Raw genomic sequence first — 20,849 nt, forward strand, 5'->3', positions numbered from 1 at the left:
ACGGCCTCTTGCTGCTTAGATGCCGGGGACGCCGTGCTGTCCTGCTGCTGGCCTGGCTCGGCATGCTGGGTATTAAAGTAATCCTTCAGCGCGTTATCAGGCACTACTTTCACATACTGCACTGTCCTGCCTATGGGTTCGGGGCTCCTCCGGTACAGCAGCAGAAACTGTAATAGCAACGTAACGACTGCTCCGGAGAACGCGGAAATCAATATTAAGTAAATCATTTCGAGCAGCTGTCGTCTTTACGACAAAGTGTTTTCATAATCAAAGCTTTAGCCGTGTTAACAAAGCAAGTTCCACCTGGTCGCTCTCAAAGCTGCCATATCATCTGCTTCTTTCCTGAGCTTCAGGCTCCTCACCTGATTGGACGAACGGATTACGCCGCTGTGCGTAATGACGGAGGCAGAATGTGTTTCTTGTGATGCGTTCATGGTATGTCGGACTCACCATTAGTGGACCAGGATAACCTGTTTGAGTTTACAAATGTTCTTCGGTATTTGTCCAACACTTCGCGGCTAAAAGTGCGTGAACACAAGCGATGATACAGAAGAAAACAAGGTCCAATTTTGTCTAAGATAATAACAAAAAAATTAATTAATCTTGGTTCAAAGACATCCTTGATATAGAGAACTTAACAGACATATATTTATATGTATGGCAGCATATTGACAGCATATGTCAAATGAGCTGTTCATGTTTTAGTTACATTTCTAGCGTTAATATTACATATAAAGGTATTTCATTTCAAAAAACGTTTTCTCCCAATCTAAACACATCTTTGTTACATCAGGAAATGTCCTCTTTATCGTTAAATATCACAACAATGTTGTTATAACATACAACGTATCTTATTGAAACAATAAACAGAAGTTATTATAACAAGAAACATGTTTATATTGGAAAAAAGATCACGTCAATGGTTGAACAGGAGGCATTGTAGCCTAGATTGGCTTTGGACAGTGTAAAATATCTTCATCCCCCTAAAATAATACACACATTACACATTAATATATAAATGGTCCTTTTTACTAAATAATGTCTCTGTAAACTAAACCACATAGGGCAATACATAAAGCTATGAGCTGAATTTTACAAGTCTTTGAATATTTTAAATAAATACAACTATTTTCCATTTGGACGTCGTGTGAAACAAAGGCCTCATGTATTTCCTAATGGCGTGTTCCCTGTAGGGGACCCTACTGGTCCGTGTAGGTGCCAGCATCCCTTTACCACATGGACATAATCAAGATGGGCCCTGATATAATCTTCTTATATCCAAATATTCATATATGAAATATATATCTCCATATATAACACCTGTGACCCATCATCTGTCAGGAGACACAGATCGCTGCAGGGAATATCTTAAGGCCTGAACTTCAGCCATCTTAAAAGAAAATTGCACTTTTTCAAACCAGAATTTTACAGTGAACATTTTACTAATAGGTAAGCATAACAACAGTATGACCTCATTCCCATTAGAGAACCTTTTAGCGTGGAAGTGTCCAAGGCCATTCCTTTTTTGGCACCAGATAAATCAATAAACAACAAAGTTATGATTTCATCTCATTAAGTCGCCGTACATTAATTGAGCAAACATGCATCTCCTGAGAAGAACATGTGTCTCTTCAGCTGCTGTGTGGTCCACGTTGGTCCCTGCTGGTCTCGTACTGGGACGGCAGGCCGCCCTCCTGGAATAGAACAACGTATAGTGGGTCATTTATTTGATCTGATTCCAACCCAAAGGAAGTCAATAAAACCTTTGGTCTGTGTGCAGTGTGTGGGAAGTCTATGTCTCTGAGGTCTCGGGACAGTTGGCTGGCTCATGTGATGTGGAGCGGCTGGAGCCAGGTCTGCCTGTGGCGGCCGGTCTCCATGGCGACGCTGTGCTAACTGAGTCGGTACACAGTCAGGATTTCCATAGTTCTGGATCAGTCCCAGTGCTCAAGCATCCAAAGGGCGTTGAGTTAGCTGGGGTTGGTTCTGAACAGTCTCTACATGTCTGGATCCAGTCCTGGACAGGAAGTCCCAGAAACACTCACATCCTGTTAGGTCCGATTCGGATTTAATAAAATATAATCAGAGCCAAATATCAGCTGGTACTCAGTCTCATGTTGTTTGATTATGACAGAGTAGCTCTCATAATTCTCTGCATGTGATCTGCTGCTGATTTTAATAAACAGACTGGAGATGATCTGTTAATGATTTTAATAAACAGACTGTGGATGATCTGTTAATGATTTTAATAAACAGACTGTGGATGATCTGTTAATAATTTTAATAAACAGGCTGTATATGATCTGTAATCTGATCAGATTTAGTCTCTCGGACTTCTAAACGTCACTATGTGTTCTGTACAGGATAAGCCTTCCAATCAGACAAATGGCAATTTAAATAAATTCAAAATGAATAAAAGGTTGATGTAAAACGTCATCACGTTGAGTCATTTCTGAACCAATCAGCTGTTAGATCAGCCGAGCCCGTGCATTCATGGGAAATATGAAAGATGGCTGAAACATATGCGTGTTGGGGGAGTTCCTGCTGCCAGCTGAATGGTTTCAAGGTGCAAGAAGGTCTGCAGCGGTTTTTTTCAAAACTTTATTGAAAAAAAAAATCAAATATACATTTCAGACAAGAATTTAGGAAAATTATTTAAATAACATTGGCCATATATAACCAATCCGTTGACAGTGAATTCCTTGTTCAAATGTTCGGAATTAAAAAATATATTTTTACACTCAATATTGATAGTGATAATGATGGTTTTACACAATACACAACGACTTCCTGAATGGAGGTGTTGAAATTCCGAGGGCACCGTGAAGGCAGCACGGCTCCTGCTACCTTTTCTTCAGCAAGGTGTTGCAGTAGCGCGAGCTGAGCTGCCGCCGCCGGGCGCCGTCGGCACTTCCTCCTCCCTCCCACTGAAGGACTACTCCGCTCGGGTTCTGGTCTCCGAACTCTTTATACCCCAGCTCGCACGAGCCCTGCATGATCCAAACATGAGCACCCTGCGGGCGTATAAGGAACCCTTCGGTGAGTAGACCAGGACTTTGTCTGGACTCTGCGTCCGTAAGAGCTCGAGCACCCAGACTGATGTTCCAGTGGTAAAGGTGGAATTAAAGCAAACTCGAACTCTGACTTTCACACCTCCTTAATTTGATCTTGTGCCTTATATTTATTGATATTGTAACAGTAATTATATTTCAAATAGGTTATTGTATTTCCATTTAGAACACTTGTGTGCACCGTTAGTTTGGGGGAAACAGCTGGTACCCCCTAACACAGAACGTTAGTTTATGGTTCTCTAAAGGTTAGTTCGGACCAATATATACTATATATATATATATATATATATATATATATATATATATATATATATATATATATGTGTATATGTATATATAGCCGTCCGCAAGCTCAACTACAATAGAAAAATGCAACAATATAAAAACAAAATGCCTTCCTCTAATCTAACAGTGGAAAAGCCTCCTGACAGATAGTAGTATTACTACTACTACCACTACGACTACTACTCTCTACTACTACTCTGTACCAGGGGTCTTCAACGGGGTTTTGGACCAAGGATCAACAGTGGAAAAAGTACTCAGATCCTTTACTCAAGTAAAAGTACTAATACTCTACTAGTACAAAATACTCTGTTCAAAGTGATAGTCCTGTTGAAAATGTTATTTCAGTAAAACTGTGTGGGTATCATCAGGAAATTGTAGTTAAAGTAATTATCAGAAGTATTTTTAGAAAGAGTAAAGGATGCAACCAGCTGTGTGTTTGATGACATCATCATCTCAGCTGGACCTGGAGCCGTTATATTGTTGCTAGGTTACTTTATAATAAAACTTCAGATTATAAACTGCATGGGTTTAGTGTTTGGGAATCTTAATGTGGAAAGGAACTAGTAACTAAAGCTATCAGATGACTGTAGTGGAGTAACTAAAGGAACTAGTAACTAAAGTAACTAGTAACTAAAGTAACTAGTAACTAAAGCTGTCAGATGACTGTAGTGGAGTAACTAAAGTAACTAGTAACTAAAGCTGTCAGATGACTGTAGTGGAGTAACTAAAGTAACTAGTAACTAAAGCTGTCAGATGAATGTAGTGGAGTAACTAAAGTAACTAGTAACTAAAGTAACTAGTAACTAAAGCTGTCAGATGAATGTAGTGGAGTAACTAAAGTAACTAGTAACTAAAGTAACTAGTAACTAAAGTAACTAGTAACTTAAGCTGTCAGATGAATAAAAAGTGAAATATTCTCTCTGAAATGTAGCGGAGTAGAAGTAGAAAGTGACATGAAAAAGTCAAACAAAGTACAAGTACCTCAACATTTGGACTGAGTACAGTACTTAGTAGATGTACTTAGTTACACCACACCACTGGCAATGACCTCTTAGCTGAAAGGGGGGGGGGGGGCTAAGAAAAGGAATAATTATCCCTGGTACAGATCCTCGCTAATATCATACTATAATCATTTAATTTTAATTTTAATATGTATTAATGAAAAGGAAAATTATGATACAAAAATGATATTCCCTCCAATATCGTAAGTCATATGGCAATTGCAATATCAGTCAAAATAATCCCAATGAGATATTTCCCTCAGATCTAAAAGCCCCAGTTTTCTTTGTGATCATGTGAGATCCTCCTCGGGTCAGAGCCCACATGGTGCCATGGCATCCTGGACACCTGATGTTATTAATATCATTTTTCTTGGTGTTTTGCTGCCTGTAGTCAGCTGGATCCCTTTCACACGCTGTGTTTGGATAGTGAACGTGTGTTAATGGCTGTTTGGTGGAAGGTCTGAGTCAACACTGGACTTCCCTCCACCATTACTAAACATGTGGCGTTTGAGTCCAGTGGAAAGGGGCTGATACTTGGCTGTAACTTTATTGAATTTCTTTTCTTAATATGGACGCTGTATGGAAAGGTTAATGCATCAGCAAACATATTTTCAAGTAACAAAGACACAGCATAGTTATTGGAATAGTCGGCCAAGTTAAACCCAAATCAGATTAGTGTACACTTCTGAAGTAATCCTAAAGACAACTTGGGATCTATTTTTAGATATGTATAGCTCTAGACTTGTTGTCGCCCCTCACATCACAGCTGAGCAATGTCAGAACTACCTGAGCCACACAACCACAGTCAAGTCAGATAACAACCAGTAACGCTTTTAAACGGATGGCAAATGTGGGTCTGCAGCTGTGTCAGTAGAAGTAGTTAACCAATCAGACATCACTTCTCTTCCCAGGGCCTGGAAATGGTTAATTTGACTAAAAAAGCTCAATGCCTGCACTAATTTAGATATGTTTGGATCAAAGTTGATCTACTCACTGAAACTTGACTTCTTTGACTGCAGCATGGGTTGCCAGATATGATTGGTAACACAGGTTTGGGTTTTAGTCACTAAACAGGCATTAGCTAGCCGTTTCCTCCTGCTTCCAGTCCCAAAATGTTGATGCATTTGCTTCTGCCAAGTTACCCACTGCACAGATACAACACAGTACATTAAGATATATTTAAAAAGTACAGGAAGTTTTACTTCAGATCGGGGAGAAATATCCAGTTTAGATTGGGTTATTTGGCATTAAAGAGGTAATATAGGCAAACCCACTGCCACCCACCATCAGCTATGGATGTACACATGTAGCAGACAGTTTGTACAAGGTGTGTGTGTGTGTGTGTGTGTGTGTGTGTGTGTGTGTGTGTGTGTGTGTGTGTGTGTGTAGCTGTTTTCAGTCTAGACCTGAGTGTGGCCTGGGTCAGGTATTGGCATGCTATTCACCTCCATTCATGTGTGGAAACAAAGCCAGGAGAAAGCCAAGCAGCCACTCCACACGCTGCCTCCAAACTGTTCTTCGCCTCCCAGAAGACATGGGTGGTCAGAACGGAGGAAAGCCGGCTTCACCTGTGTGGAATTATGGCCCTTAGCAATGTATTCTGATGTGGTTTATAGTTCTACTCTTGAACTTTATCCAGAGCGTGCAGTCACATGCCCCTGCATTCCCAGAGAGGGAGAAACAATGCTCCACTGATCTGGGGTTGGACTTACACTTGATAATTGGGTAACTGGCTGTAAGTCCTAATACTTCATGCTCTATAATTAAAGGGGATTGCCACCCAGGGCTGCAATGTTAAGTTATATACTGGTAGTTTTGAACTTTTGAGCATATTACCTAGAAATGCATAATGTTTCTTAGAATATGGGAACTCTGGTGGATCTTCCTTCCAGGCAACTGCTACTTCACTGCTTGAGAAGGTAACCCATCGCAGAGAGACGTTTCTTATTTTTACAGTACAATCATTATGTGCTAACCCTACTGCAAGCTTGGACAGTTTTTGAAAAATGTATTTTTTTGATGCTTTTTAGTACTTTTGAGATTAGTCTGCTGCGTTTCTACTGCAAGTAATTCCCACAGCCCCAGTTCACGCCTGAGGTGGAATGTGCTGAGACACTAGACCTGCAGGGGGGCTCAAACGATCGGTCCTATTGATCCTGTGTTGATGATTGATTCATTCATGAAGTCATTTTTCAAACTCAACTGCCAAAAAGTCCTTGATTTCAGCTTCTAAGATGTGAGGATTTGCTGCTATTCTGTGACTTATGTTATATTAAGATGAATATATTTATGGTTTGTACTCTTGTTAAAACATAACAAGACATTTGATGACATCACAATATAAATATTAGGGCTGTCAGAATGAACATGATAACAAATTAACGCAAATTCCTTTTAACTCTACCTATGTTTTTGACATGTGATTACTAGGGGTGGCGGAAAAAATCGATACAGCATAGTATCTTGATATATAATACTGTATTGATAAACAGTATATGAATATTTTATTATATATATGTTCAGTTTGTCCCATTTCGCAGAAATAAAATTGGAGTGAGATGAATAGAGTAATGTTTCTTTTTAGATGAAACAGTTGTTGACAATGTCATTTGAAATTTGGAAAAATTTGAAGTTGGGAAAAAAATTTGATTCCAAAAGTAGTGAAGTGATTCCAAAACATGTTACCATATTACATACCCCGCTCCACGGGCCCGTGTAGGAATAGGACAGGAAATAAAAACTACTGCTTAAAAAGTTGAAAATCCTTTTGGTCAGCCCCCCCAAGGACTAGAACCCCAGGAACTTGTACCCTCATTTCTACTGTCATAGAGTTTGAGTTACCTACAATAACTGCATATGGGACATGTTTTATGCCTTGGACTTGAACTTGTGGCCAACTTCACAAAAACATTGTAGTTGTGTCATCGGCCGTCTCGGCTGCCACTGGAAACTCTCTCGTTGGCTTCAGCTCGTTCGCAGCCATCATCTTCTCTTTCTACCAAGACAGAGACAACCCAGGTCTTCATTGGCCAGCAGCACATTCAAATCAAGTCCTTCAACAAGCATTCTCAGCATGGGGGCGAGAGAAAGATGAGGTTATTTATGAAATGATGATAATCGGAATAGAAACTTTTTTAACCCAAAGGGACAAGTGGGTCGTTCTATTTACAGGGCAGACTTCATTACTTGCCCCAGGCCATCGGGCACCCTTACTGTTGAACCCTGGTTGTTTTCACATGGCAGGGGAGTGCTGGGACTGGGAGTCGACATCCCTGGCTGAGGATGGGGTGTCCGAGCAGGCGAGAGATTTGAGATGGGATTTTCCTGTTGGCTCAGGACAAGGAAGACTTCCAGAGGGTCTGGGTTACGGTGAGTTCAGGGTCTTCAGACGGGAGGAGGAGGTCTTTACTCGAGATGAGGAGCAGCAGCATCAGCTGGGTGGAATGGCGTGTGGTCTGACCCGGTCATGTAGCGGTGGCAGGCGGGCTGGTCTGAGTATGCCTTCCATTGCGACCGATCGTTGTGGGGTTAGCTCCAGCCAGGTTAGCCATTGTTAGCAAAACCAGTTGATAACAACTCATTCTTCGTTTTTTTTGTGTTCAAACAAACAGCGTAGCAACAAGTCCACAGATGGAAGCTGGACAGGACTGTGTGTACAACTGACTTAGTAACACACAAATAAGACAGAAGCGCTTAGAACTGTTTGTTACTACAGCTTTCACTACGGTTGATGCACGGAGCAGCCATGTTGGATTTGGAGCTCGGGGTACTTGGTGGTTGTGCGAGTTCCTAGCTCGGAAATCCGACGTCAGGGGGGCCTGTTTCCGACCGAAAATCAGACCTCCGGGTACAAATAGAAAGCACTATTAGCCCAGGAGAGCCAGACACACAGGAGGGGGTTTTCCAATCAGTGCGAATGTGGTGATACCAGTATGGAAGGCTCCAGAGCTCCAGTGGTACGAGAATAGAAGATGAAGGATTAGGAGCTTTACACCTGTTTCAGGACCATGCCTGCTTTGGGAAGTGGGTGGCAATCATATCATGTTGTTGTTAATAGGCTGATATAGAAAGCTCATTACATGGAGAGTCCTTTAAAGTTCTCTGAAACACTATTGCAGCATGAATGTTCTATAGATCTACGTGCAAAATAAAATAAAGAGTTTAGTTTGAATGAATTCAATTGCAGGTTGAAACAAAAATGGAAAAGAAAAAGTGTGTTTAGCCTTGAATTATTAAATCCATACTCACAGACCCCATAACTAATTACTTTATAGAAATTGAGAGTGAAAACAAAATTTGACCAAAGTGCAACATGTCAACATTTCCTAGTAGTTATGTGTGGGTTGGTGGACAGAACTGTCACGGTGGGGATTTACCTTTCATTTTCCCTTGAAGTAATTAGACCCGCTGTCTGGTGTGTGTGTGTGTGTGTGTGTGTGTGTGTGTGTGTGTGTGTGTGTGTGTGTGTGGTGTGTGTGTGTGTGTGTGTGTGTGTGTGTGTGTGTGTGTGTTTTAAAAGCATTGTAATGATGCGCATGTGCCTCCATGGGAAGTTCAGTGTCTGTAATGACGAGCACTCATAAATGTGGGAGGCTTTTCAGAGTTACTGATGACTGAAGATTATAAAGATCATCTGCACCTTTGTTATTTTAACCTTTAAACAGTCCGCTCCCAGCCAACCACATTGTTTTTAGGCTGGTTTGCTAAATGCTCTAAACACAGCAATTAAGAAAACTTGCCAAGTTTTCTTTGAAACATGTTTCCTTTTTGTGTACAATAATACTATAATGTTACCTGTTTGTTAAGGTAGGGCTGCATTCCTGACTGAAACAAAGACCTTGGTTTGATCTTTGAAGATTAGAGACATACCTGCAGGATAGCATGAGGCTACATTAGATGAACGGGAGCATCTAACTATCGTCGATGAACGTGTGTGTGTGTGTGTGTGTGTGTGTGTGTGTGTGTGTGTGTGTGTGTGTGTGTGTGTGTGTGTGTGTGTGTGTGTGTGTGTGTGTGTGCAGGGCGACCGTGTTGTAACAAAAAAGGATCATGGACCAGTAGGTCGCTGCCTACTCTACTAAATGATTAAATGGATCTTACACAAACAATACCATACAACTGGACTTTCAGTTTACAATTAAATTCTGAATTGGCAGCACACTGATTTGGGTTCAGCAACAGGACAGACTGATGTCTAAAAGAGTTCTCGAGCCTGTTGTATCTGAACGAAGGGACTCTAAATCTCCTCTCGGAAGGCAGAGGTTGGTATGACTGAAAACATGCACGGAGTCAGAAAAGATGCAGTTAGCGAGCCTGAGCATGCTCTACTTGTGGATTGATTGAAAGGAGTGTGCAACAGGTTGAAAAATGATCTTAGCAGTACAGCTGCAGTACAGCATGACACCCTGAACCACCGAGTTATAAAACAGAAATAATCTGGCAGCTGTGATCTAAGCCTGCAGAGAAATAAAGGCTCCGCTGTATCTTTTTACAAATGTTAGATGGACACCCAGGCTCCAGACTGGAACCATTTCCCCATCTGTTGTGCGTGCGTAGCGACTTCCCCGCCAGGCTGAGCCCGGGCCACATCGCTACCTGGACATGTGATGACTAGACAAAAAAAAGGGGGACAAGCAGCCGAGCTGGACTAGATTGAACCACACTTTAGATACAAGAAAACACAGTGAACCCAGCAATCGGCCATTTTTCTTTCCACCTTTATTATTTCAGACTGGCGGGTACTTCTGCTTCCCAGTTCTGCCTGTACTCTTCATATGACATTTCCTCATCTTCATCTAACATCACAAGATTCTCCCCCTCAGTCCATTGGGGGGGTCACTCTGTCAATCCTGAAGAGGGGGAAATTATTCTAAAACAAATTCAAATTGTCAATAAAACCTATATTGTGAGCTCTGCTGAGGATTCTGCTCCAAAAGCCAGTGTAGGATTAGGACTGGACATGAAAACTGACTTTCCACAGCTAGACTTTAAAAGGCAAAAGATATTTGAAATCAGGAAAGGAAATATAATAATGCAGTTGCTTGGGCCAACGTGCAGTAGTAGTAGTCAGCCAGAGCTGCACTGATGACTTTTATGTTACATAAGTGTAGAACCCTGCAGCGCCCTGCTATGACATACTCCTACTACCATTTTTAGTCACTGTTCCATTATCTTTATTGTGACTTTTATTCCCACAGTGCACCATACCCCCCCCCCCCCCCACCCCCACCGGCCCCGTCAGACACCGCCTACCAAGAACTCCCTAAAAGGAGTTTTGCTTCTCCACTGTCACACTAAATGCTCTTGGGGGAATTACTAGAACTGTTGGGACTTTATAAATTATAGAGTGTGGTCTAGACCTACTCTATCTGTAAATCTGTGTCTCGAGATAAGCCGAGTTATAATGTGGTTGATTCTGAGACGAGACCAATACCTTTGAGATCTTGGTCTTCAAGTTCTACAACACGGATACACACACTATACTTAGTCTGTATAGTTAGTAGATGGCGTAGTATGTACTGTTGTTATGTCTGTGTTTTATAAAATGAGTATAGAAAATAGTATTGTTTAGGAAGCGGTACTGAATTCACAATATTGGTATCGGTACCGGTATAGAATACTTTTGAACAATACCCAACCATAGTACTCTGTGGAGTTTGTGACTAGAGCTGCAAAGATGAATAAATTAGTTATCAACCACTAAAGTCATCGCCAACTGTCTTCATAATCAATTCATCTGTTTGAGAAACAGGTGAACGTATGTGATGTCAGCGTGTTAAATGGGAATATGATCGAGTTTCTTCTCTGTGACAGTAAACTGAATATCTTTGAGTTGTGGACAAAAGTCCAACATTCCCTGTGGAACAGATAAAACATGTCATGGAGCACACTAACATGATAAACCATCAAAGCCGCTGAATATTCTTATGGAAGGATGGGAACATAGATATGAACTTAAAGAAAGAACTGAAAAAAGGACGTTTCTGTAAACAATGTGTAACATTCTTTACAGACAGTAAAGACCAAAAACAGTAAATAAAATAATCAAAATAGAAAAAAAGAAATGGTAAACCAAAACTTAATATTACACGATAAGCTAATCCCATTCCTCAAATTGCAATTTTGATTGTATAACGATAAATCGTTCCGCCCTACCTAACGAATAAAGTGAAAGGCACAAAAAATAATCTTTAAAAATCTCGTGGTATAAGCAGGCTGCTCTTCCAGTCTCTGGGACCTCTCTCTCTCCCTCTCATTCTCTCACCCTCTCACTCTCTCTTTCTCTCTTTCTCTCACCCTCTCTCTCTTTCTGAACACATTAAAGCTGAATGAAGGAAACAGCCTGCTTACACCTGATCACTTAATCCGTATTCTAGTTCCCCATGCCAAATAACGTGTCCTCGTCATAGAGTGGAACCCAAGAAAGGCCAGGTGAGTTCTTTATTTGGAGCCCTTTAGATACAATGGCTGCACAGTGACGTAGACTGATGCAGACCCACATGGCCCCAGTCAGGTATTTTCTGGAGCTGAAAAGCTGCCTTTGTGCTGCTCGCCCAACTCATCCGTGAGTCCGTGCTGGTTCAAAATATTCCTTTTCAGTGCTGAGGGCATTTGATTTAAGACTGTTGGTGCTGAACAGTAATTTCATTGTTTTTGAGAAGCTGTCATGTACTAAACACTGGAGGGGAAACACACCTAAACTTCACACTTGTTTTTATTTGGCAGACTAATGTAGGTTAGATGACGATCATGACTTGAAGCAATATCATAAAAAAGTCTCCCTGCCTTCCATATGACAGTTTATCTCTTTTAAATGCTCATGATGTGTCATCACTTGCCAGTTTCACTGCCTACATTGACATGTCCAAACTACGTCATACTCAGACCAAAATAAAGCCTGGCTGGAGGATGGGGCTTTTCTCTGCATCTCTGCAGTTGGTTTGGGGGTATGTAGGAAGTGAGCAGAGGTGACAGCATCTAGTTGCAACATTAAAGCCTTTTTTCCTTTTTTGTAACAGACCGAAGCAGCTCGGAACCTGTGGAGGACACAGACACCACCAGCTTTGTTGCAGAATTTGTAAGCATCTCTTCTTTACTCGTCTCTCGCTGCTGTGTTTGTTTAACTGTCTCATTGTCTTGACTTGTCTGCTATCCACTTTGCTTTCTGCTGATTTCTCATTGATCTTCCTCAGAAAGCAGAGTCTTAAAGTAATCTGCTAAGAAATGTACCATAACTGAGCACACTGGGCTGTGATTGCTAGCGCCCAGGGGCTCATTGAAGAACAGGTTTTGGCAGGCTCTTCCCTAGCTTTGCACACAGGAGAGTGATTTCCCTCGACTACATCTCGACTGTTGCCTCAGTCTTAAGAACAGACTGAATCCAAAGCTCTCACAAAAAGAGTTAACATGTTTCTCTCTACAATGTTGATATCTGTACTGATACCAATTTTGTAAAATGCATTTTATCAAAAAGAAATTACAACACTATGGCACAAATCTTTGTATGTATTTTCCAGCTCCGACTACGTGAGCTGTCTCTGTGTAACGTAGAGTTTTTTCTGTGTCTCTACGACGCATAATGACAGCCAATCACAGACATTATTAGAGCTGGTAGAAGCATGCTGCGTTCTGATTGGCTCACTGACTGAGGTATTGAAATTTGGTATTGAATGAGGAGGCATTTTTTCACACTTGATACTAAGAAGGCAATTCCGTCTCTGCCTCAAAAGTTCTGAATATGTTCTCTTCAGCTTTACTCCTCCTTTCTCTAATATCTCTTGTCGCCCTTGTCTCTCCCACAGTCGTTGGAGGCCAATTATCCAGTGCAGGTGACAGATCCTAACGGTAAATAAGGAGTACAACCACAATGATTCATCTCACTAAGCATTTACGTTTCTATCAGCGTTCATACGTACTGTCAATTCTCAAATACAAGGCAGAGTGGCCGGCACAAACATAAAATAACTCATAACTGCTCAGTTCAGCATAACGTATTGCCACAGCACTGAAGCCTGGTTCATGGTTCTGCATGGAATCATAGGTACGTACGTGTAGATGCAGACCCTACGCTGTAGCCTGACGTGTCTCTCCAGAATCTAACTACACGTCACGGCGACGCAGACCACAACATCTGTGATTGGTCCGCTCGGCCGTGGCTTGGTAGCGTTGCATTTCCTCCTCCTCATCTCCCGGTTCTCCTTCTCCAAAAACAACATGAAATCAAGGAGATTTCCCCAATCCATGAAATCCCTAACCCTTAGTACTACTAGTTAAGGCAGATTAATAGCAGTACATAGGATCTGCACAGAGCCTATACAAATAGCATGTCAAATATATAAATTAAATACCATAAATCAAGGGCTGTCTCTACGTTGAACCTGAACCAAAGGACCGAAGGTCTCTCTCTGCTGGGAAGGTGAACTTAGCCCAGGCCATTATTTGAGAACGTGCAGTACATTTGAAACATGCTTCTGTTGTTGTGACCGGTTGTGACGGCTGCAGTGGTCTGACATCAGAATGTGTCTCCAGCAGATGCTGTGACCCTCCACCTGAGCTCCATGCCCTCTGGATACCTGAGGTCTTCTGCAGACAGAATCAGACAGGTGAGTATCAGCCCCTCAATGCAACCTGTCTGAAACAGGAGTCCCTGATCACAGAGCTGGGCCATATGGAGAAAATATCAAATATCACCATATTTTTTACCAAATACATCCAGATCCATATAGGGTTGACTATTGGTGCTTTCACAAAATATTAACACAATGTTTTGACAAATAATCCCCAATAATGTGGATGTATTGGCAAAGTGGGTAAAGGTCAATAGAACAGCTGGACCAGTCTAACATCACTTTACTGAAACAGGCTTTAAAACCAGGAAAAGACACTGCTATCACGACCGGTGGCAGTAATACGGAGGCGTAATCTGATTGGTCAATAATATACATGTGGCATAATAAACAGCCGATGAGATGAGAAAAATTCACAATAGCAGCAGAAGGAAATAGACTTAGTTCCCTTCTTTACAAAATTATGTCAAAGATGAATAATACTGGACTCATCCATGCACCAGATTAGGGGTCTTCAATGTACTAGAACCAAGGACCCTTCAACAGAGAGAGACGGAGCAGGGACCCCCTTACGTTACATATTAAACCGCTCCGGCCTAAAGCCTTTACACATACCTTTTTAGCACATAGAATACTAAGCTATTTATTTTAGTTGCCATGTTTTTATGAATTATGTAATAATGTTAAACATATACTGTACATGTGACAGGACTGGGAAGCCTATTCTACCTTGGCAGATGCACACACTCTGGGTGCTTTCTAATTTAGGCTGTGAACACACACACACACACACACTCACAGGATGTGGTTTAGTCCCACTGAGCGGGAGGTGCAGCTGTGAGTGTTGCTAATAACAGAGCAAGACAGCACACAAGTCATTTTCTTTCATGCAGCGTTCTAAAAAGACAGCGTTGTTGAAAATGAACATGCAGGAGAAGTGAGTGGAGAACTTCTAGTGCGTCCAATCATCACTGTATGCACCCTCCAGGCGTAGTGTCTTGATTCTCTGTCTGGTCTTGATGTACTGCAGTGTGCGGCTTTTGTTGATACATGTTTAAATTGCAGAAGTCAGTGAAAACGCATCAGCTCCACTGTTTGAGGCACATAGCATGCACAAGAGGAGACATGCACCTGCCAGATCTAAACTTTAAGAAAAAAAAACAAGAGAAAGGCACAGCTCTGTTTGAAAACCAAAATGATGTAAAAACAGCTGAAAAAGGCCAAAACAGATGGTTGTTCCACCATACCATTGGATTAGTTCTTAGTACAGAACAGTGAGGGAGGAGTACCAGAATAGAGGCTTGATGGAGTGAAAGGCAAGGAGAAATATCACTTTTGAGTTTTTAATTACACCCAAAAATGCCCAAAATGCGGCACCCTTGGTCCATCTTTAAGGGTACACCTTGGGAACCACTGTGTGAGCAATGCTGTAAATCAATGAGCATGGCTCCAGGGATGGCAAAGTCTGTTCTCAGGCATGTTTGCAATAGTTTGTGCAGATGAAAAATACAGTATGGATGTGTGGTGGTAATAATGTGTGTTTCTTTGTGTCATAGCCAGTTCAAGATGATGAAGAATGCACCTGCCCAACATCGACATTACCAGGTATAGCATTTGTTATACTAATAAGAAAATCAGGACTAAACCATTCTGCATTAAAAATTGCATACATTTTTGGTGCTTTGTTTTTGTTTTTAAACTGGCCCATATTTTGTTATGTTTTGTGCCCTAATTGACTAATGAGGACAATAATTTCCGGTTCAAAATATTGGTCCAGTATTGAGCGAGAACGCTGCAGCGGACAGCCGTGGAACGGGCCGCGATGTAACCCTCTGGGGAAATTACACACCACCAGTGAGCGGATACTAAAAGACCTGTTTGTTCCTCTGACAGGCTCAGAATACTATCACAGTGTCTGACTGCGTTATCTAAAGGATCCTACAAAAATAGGTTTTTACCTTTCACTTGTTTGGTATGTAGCTAACCAAGTGTCACTCATGGAGAGGTCTCCCTCTGAAATCTCCCGAGAGGTGGCGTGACTCCTCCACATTGTTGAATGAATTAAATTTTCAGCCAGTGAAAAACGTTCAGATAACGCTACGCTACCCTTTCTATAGCTTAGTGTTATCTCTGAGCATTCTCGCTCTCTACTGGGCCGACATGAAAACTTTTCTCCGTTAGTCACTTAGACACTCCAACAGGGGAAAATAGGGTCGAGGTGTAAAAACTACCAGAGTTTCTCTGTAACCTGGAATATATTCACAGCATCATCAGCCTTATTGAGGAAAGGACATTTTTTGAAAACTTAATGAATGTGTAATCTGTGTAATAAAAACAAAAGTGGCGTTTTTAGGCTATTGTACAGATGCAAAACCACACTATTACCAAATTGGACAGGATGCAATTTCACATTTCTGACACAGTTAAACACAGGGGATAGTCTGACTGGGCACATTGCTGTTTTCAAATTGTTCTTTTACTGCTCAATTCTCAACCGTTCTCAAACCCAATTTTATTTCAAAAGGCAGACTTTGAAAGCCACAGTTTCTTCCATCTTCTTTAAAACGCCTGCCAGCTACAAGCAAATGACGACAACAGTCTTAGCAACTAGCCAATCAAAGAAAAGAAGAAGACGTGCCGTCCGTTTTCCTTGCCGGAGGCTTTAGGCATGTGCGTTGTTCTTTTTCCCACACCCGGGGCACTTAGCGTTGCGAGCGTGGGGCTATCCCCACGCATTGGCCTCTCCAGCATTTTAAACTTTTAAAGAATAATGCTACATGACAGCAGCAGAGGGTTTTATTCATGCATTCATCCAGAATGAAATCTTATTCTAAGTTCCTCAGTAAACCCCACATACCCCATTTGACCAGTTGCCACTATTTAAGAAGAAAATGTTATTGATTTGACAGCACCATACATATTTCAACAGTAGGAAAATGTATTTGATAAATGGGAGAGGGGGGGTTGACATGCGCCTAGATAACAGGACATCCAATATGGCCATACTTTCAGATAAAAAATAGGACTGGACGCGCTCAACTCACGTAGACACTTAGAAAGCTTAGAAGGTTGCGTACTGGATCCTAAAAGTCAATAATCATAAATAAATATCCATCGTGTAGTAATAAACTATCAAATTGGAGTGCTGTCATAGTTGCTTTATTTATCATACTTTCTGATGGCCATCAGGAGGCAGAAGCTGTAATAAATTAAGAAATGATTTCAACTTTTTTGAGATATTTATTTAATTTGAAATGTAATGTCATTTTACTGTAAATTGCAAACAAAATTTAGAACATTTTTTGAGCTAACTCCATCTCCCGCAGACTTTCCCAAAGAATTGCAGATACTAAGCAGCCCATGTGAAAAGTGCTGCTGCCCAGCCCCCCCGCCCAAGATCAGTGACCTCATGAACGACAAAGATCTCCTGGACTTACTGCGGCTCAAGCTGGACCCCAACCACTGCACCATCAAAAACTGGAAGAACTTTGCGAGTCGCTGGGGGATGAGCTACGATGAACTGACGGTGCTGGAGCACCGGACCCAGGGCTCTCTGTCCCACAGCCCCACCCAGGAGTTCCTGCTGCGCTACAACCAGAAGACGGTCACTGAGCTCACCGAACTGTGCCGCGTCTACCAGCGCATCGACGTGCTGCGACTGCTGCAGAGCTGGATAGAGAAGGACTGGCCGTCGCGCTGGCAACAGACTCATTAACCCGTTTGACTCGGTAGATTTCTCCTCTTTAGGGTTGGACGTCGTAGGGATTTCTTCGTCTTCATAAGCTCGGATAAATTGTACCAAATTGTTATCATTAGTAACTTTAGCAAGTGATTGTAAGAGAGAGATAAAACAACGTCCAACTGGTGATCCAGGTAGCACAGCATCTCACAGACAGCATAGCACTTCTAAGAACACTGGTGAAACGTTTGGATTGTTGAACATGTGGAGCCATGCTAGCAGTGGGGCTCTATGGATGTCAGGGCTGTGTGTCTGTTGGTCTGTACATCGTTCCACCACTTTAATCCGGAACGAAAAATCTCAATATCTGTTGAATAGATTGCCCTAAAATTATGTGCAGACATTCATTCTTTGAATTACCTGAATTTTCCCTTTGGGGATCAACAAAGGCTTATTTTATGATTCATGGTCCCCAGAGCATGAATCCTCATGACTTTGGTATTGCCCTGAGTTTCTTACAGCGCCACCAGCAGGTCAAAGTTTTCACTTACCAGTGAAATATGGATTTGTACAAATGTTTGTACAGACATTCATGGTTTCCCAGATGATGTATCCTCATGAGTTTGGTGATCCTGGGAGAAGGGCCGCCTCACAGAGCCACTAGCACGGCTGTAGACTCTTAAAGCCTAGTCTCAGAGATGCAGATTCCCACGTGACCAATCAGCCTCTGTTTGGCCAAATATGGTCGCTCGTTTGCGCTGGATTTTGTACTTTACTACTACAAATTATAGAGGTCCCCAAAATACTAGTCCTGTGTGAATAGTTCTTTAGTCATGTTACTGCTGATCTGACTGTATATGTATGGATAGGAAATAAAGAACAAAGGGAATGAGTATTTATTTAGTAGTAAATATTTTTGTTTTATTTTTGGAACACTCCATTTTAGCAGGATAATAATCCCATGGCTGTGTCTCTTTTACTGTTGTTATGTTGTTGCCACCAGAGGGGTGTAGGCAGTAGATTGGAGCTATGTGAACAATATCAGAACAAATGAAAAGATATTATTCACAACAATAATAATTAGTTTATTGCTATCTCCTTAATTTGGCACCCTGGAAATCCAGAGATCTCGCGAGAGCACGATTTGAATTTGCTCAGCGAGTTACTCTGGCATCGAGCAACACTATTAGTGAAATGAAATTAGTCAAATTAGCTAAATTAGCAAACGAAAACTGTGTTTAATGCTTACATCAATGTTATATGTCCTTCTCTGTTTTACGTTTGAAGAAATATCTAAATTTAATTTTTTATTGTACTTGTTTTCTCTGTATGAAATAAACAGACGTACAACTCTGTAAAAGCTTGAGTATTTTATTTTAAACTAAGTAGCAACATCAACCTCAAAGGTCAGGGCAAGCTTTTTGTTTTTAATAAGAAAATAATAAAGAATTCTGTTTGGATTTATGGCCTTGGCCCAGAGGTCATGTATTCAGCGTGTCCGTCTGTTGGTCTGCTGTCTGTCAGCGGGATTACAGAAGGACGACTGGCCTGATTCTCATCATATTTGGTGGAAGTGAGCAGCATGGGCCGAACAAGAAGCCATCACATTTTGGAGCGGATCCGAATCACGGAACTGATGCGCGTTGTGTTGGAGTAGTTGGAAAAATGAGTTCCCGACTGGGAAAATTCACACTGCATTAGCATTGTGAGATAGTGCATGCCTAGTTTATCTTATTATCGGAAACACTTTATATTGTTACAGCTCCTTAATTTACAAATATTTCCTGAAAATTCCCCAAAATAGAAAATAGAGACTGTGTCAGTTGGTACACTTCCAATGATTTGCCACCTACAGAGCCTTTTATTCAGCAGGCAGTATGCTGGAGTCGACTGCATCGTGTACAATGCCAAAACTGTATGTTTTATGTCTTATTTAATATCTCCAGATCAATACAGTGCATATACTTCCTTTTATGTTATTTACAAGCAAGGAATGCATCTTTTTAACGAGCTCCTCCCTGCGATTCTCGACCATCCAGAAGATTTTTAAACCATCATGGAATTAGTGTCTTCATAAAATAAAAAAATAATTAGGAATCCAAAAATCAACTCACGTGATCTTCTTCTCCGTAAGGCTTTAACCTTGCCTGTGTTTTATCATGATAGCTAACACCAGCACCTTTCCAAAGAGGGCTTTGGTGCGATCGTAGCTCTTCCAGAGGTTTAGTACTGCGGCCTGGAACTTCAGTGACTTAACGGAGCTCAGTGATTCCAGAATGCTAAATCTACAGATAAATAGTTATTTTGGCATATTTTTGTATAAAAAGGATATTTTCCCGCTAGCTGCTGCCCTCTTGACTGCTGACGGTCTTGACTGATGGCTGTGTTGACTAATCATATAGTCCCAAGTGATGTCATCAGAAATGCAGCTTGCTCAGCCAATAGATAACCCTAATCTGAAACAAGCAGGAGGGCCTTGTATGGAGTTCATGTGTAGCAGAGCTGCAGGTCATTCACAGAGATGTCTTATAAGACCCGGATGCAGGATGTCTTATAAGACCTGGATGCAGGATGTCTTATAAGACCTGGATGCAGGATGTCTTATAAGACCTGGATGCAACGTTAATGGTGGAGCCCCTATGAGAGTTGCTCCATCGTGCATCTGCCAAAAGAAATGGCTAAGCTTCCGGGTTTACTTCTGACCCTTGACAGGTTTTTAAATCAATTTTCTTAGCTCAAAGAAGTTTTTCAAACAGAAAGATTCCATGAATTAAACATTTGGAATAGAGTCTGTAGTTGGAGGGGTCCTGGCAGCCGTTCAACATACGTCTCATTCACAGTTGCACCGGGATCGTTTTTGCAGACGCTGCCGTGGTCCTGCTCCACGCCCTGCTATCCCCCACACTGATACACTATTACTAGTTATACTAGTACTAGTTCTATTATCTTTACTGTTACTATAATTGCAACTATTCATCATTATGCCCACTGCTATAATTATATTAAGTCATGTTTCTGTGTCTTTCTCTCTCTCTCTTTCTCCCTCCCTCCCTCCCACCAACAGCCAGGTTCTGTTCTTCCTGTAAAAAGGAAGGTTTCCTTCGCCACTGTCGCACTTTAGGGGGAATTGTTGGGTTTTTGTAAATAATAGAGTGTGGTCTAGAAAATCATTAATTTTGGATGCAAACCAATAAATCATTAATTTAGTAGTATAATCTCTTTTTTTATTAAAGAATCACAAGTAAAA

General features: G+C 41.4%; 2 protein-coding genes across 4 annotated transcripts in view; one reads left to right on the forward strand and one right to left on the reverse strand.

The window, feature by feature from the left end:
* Window positions 1–389, reverse strand: part of pdzd8 (PDZ domain containing 8) — a 42,940-nt gene extending 42,551 nt beyond the window's left edge. Inside the window, exon 1 of the mRNA XM_032541945.1 lies at window positions 1–389. This exon is cut by the window's left edge and continues 675 nt beyond it. Within this exon, the coding sequence (XP_032397836.1) occupies window positions 1–227 (227 nt within the window). The 5' untranslated portion in view covers window positions 228–389.
* A 2,463-nt stretch (window positions 390–2,852) lies between these two features.
* On the forward strand, window positions 2,853–17,994 carry edaradd (EDAR-associated death domain). 3 transcript variants are annotated; one of them, XM_032542036.1, is made up of 6 exons: window positions 2,853–3,039; window positions 12,376–12,434; window positions 13,159–13,201; window positions 13,886–13,959; window positions 15,480–15,528; window positions 17,250–17,994. In XM_032542036.1, the coding sequence occupies exons 1-6, from the start codon at window positions 3,006–3,008 to the stop codon at window positions 17,636–17,638; spliced, it is 648 nt and encodes a 215-aa protein (XP_032397927.1). In that variant the 5' UTR covers window positions 2,853–3,005; the 3' UTR covers window positions 17,639–17,994. The 3 variants fall into 3 exon arrangements, with proteins under 3 accessions (XP_032397927.1, XP_032397925.1, XP_032397926.1); XM_032542034.1 differs by lacking the exon at window positions 2,853–3,039 and adding an exon at window positions 7,579–7,726; XM_032542035.1 differs by lacking the exon at window positions 2,853–3,039 and adding an exon at window positions 7,579–7,726 and having other exon boundaries at window positions 13,889–13,959.
* Window positions 17,995–20,849: the final 2,855 nt, after the last annotated feature.

Source organism: Etheostoma spectabile, chromosome 17 (genome assembly GCF_008692095.1).
Source record: "Etheostoma spectabile isolate EspeVRDwgs_2016 chromosome 17, UIUC_Espe_1.0, whole genome shotgun sequence".
In the NCBI taxonomy this organism is placed as follows: domain Eukaryota; kingdom Metazoa; phylum Chordata; class Actinopteri; order Perciformes; family Percidae; genus Etheostoma; species Etheostoma spectabile.

Excerpts from the sequence above, each read along its gene's own strand:
- edaradd (XM_032542034.1), top strand. The coding sequence starts at position 7,594 with ATGGCAGGGGAGTGCTGGGACTGGGAGTCGACATCCCTGGCTGAGGAT. Across the intron at positions 7,727-12,375 it reads TCCAGAGGGTCTGGGTTACG|ACCGAAGCAGCTCGGAACCT; the intron begins GTGAGTTCAGGG and ends TTTTTGTAACAG. Across the intron at positions 13,202-13,885 it reads GCAGGTGACAGATCCTAACG|CAGATGCTGTGACCCTCCAC; the intron begins GTAAATAAGGAG and ends ATGTGTCTCCAG.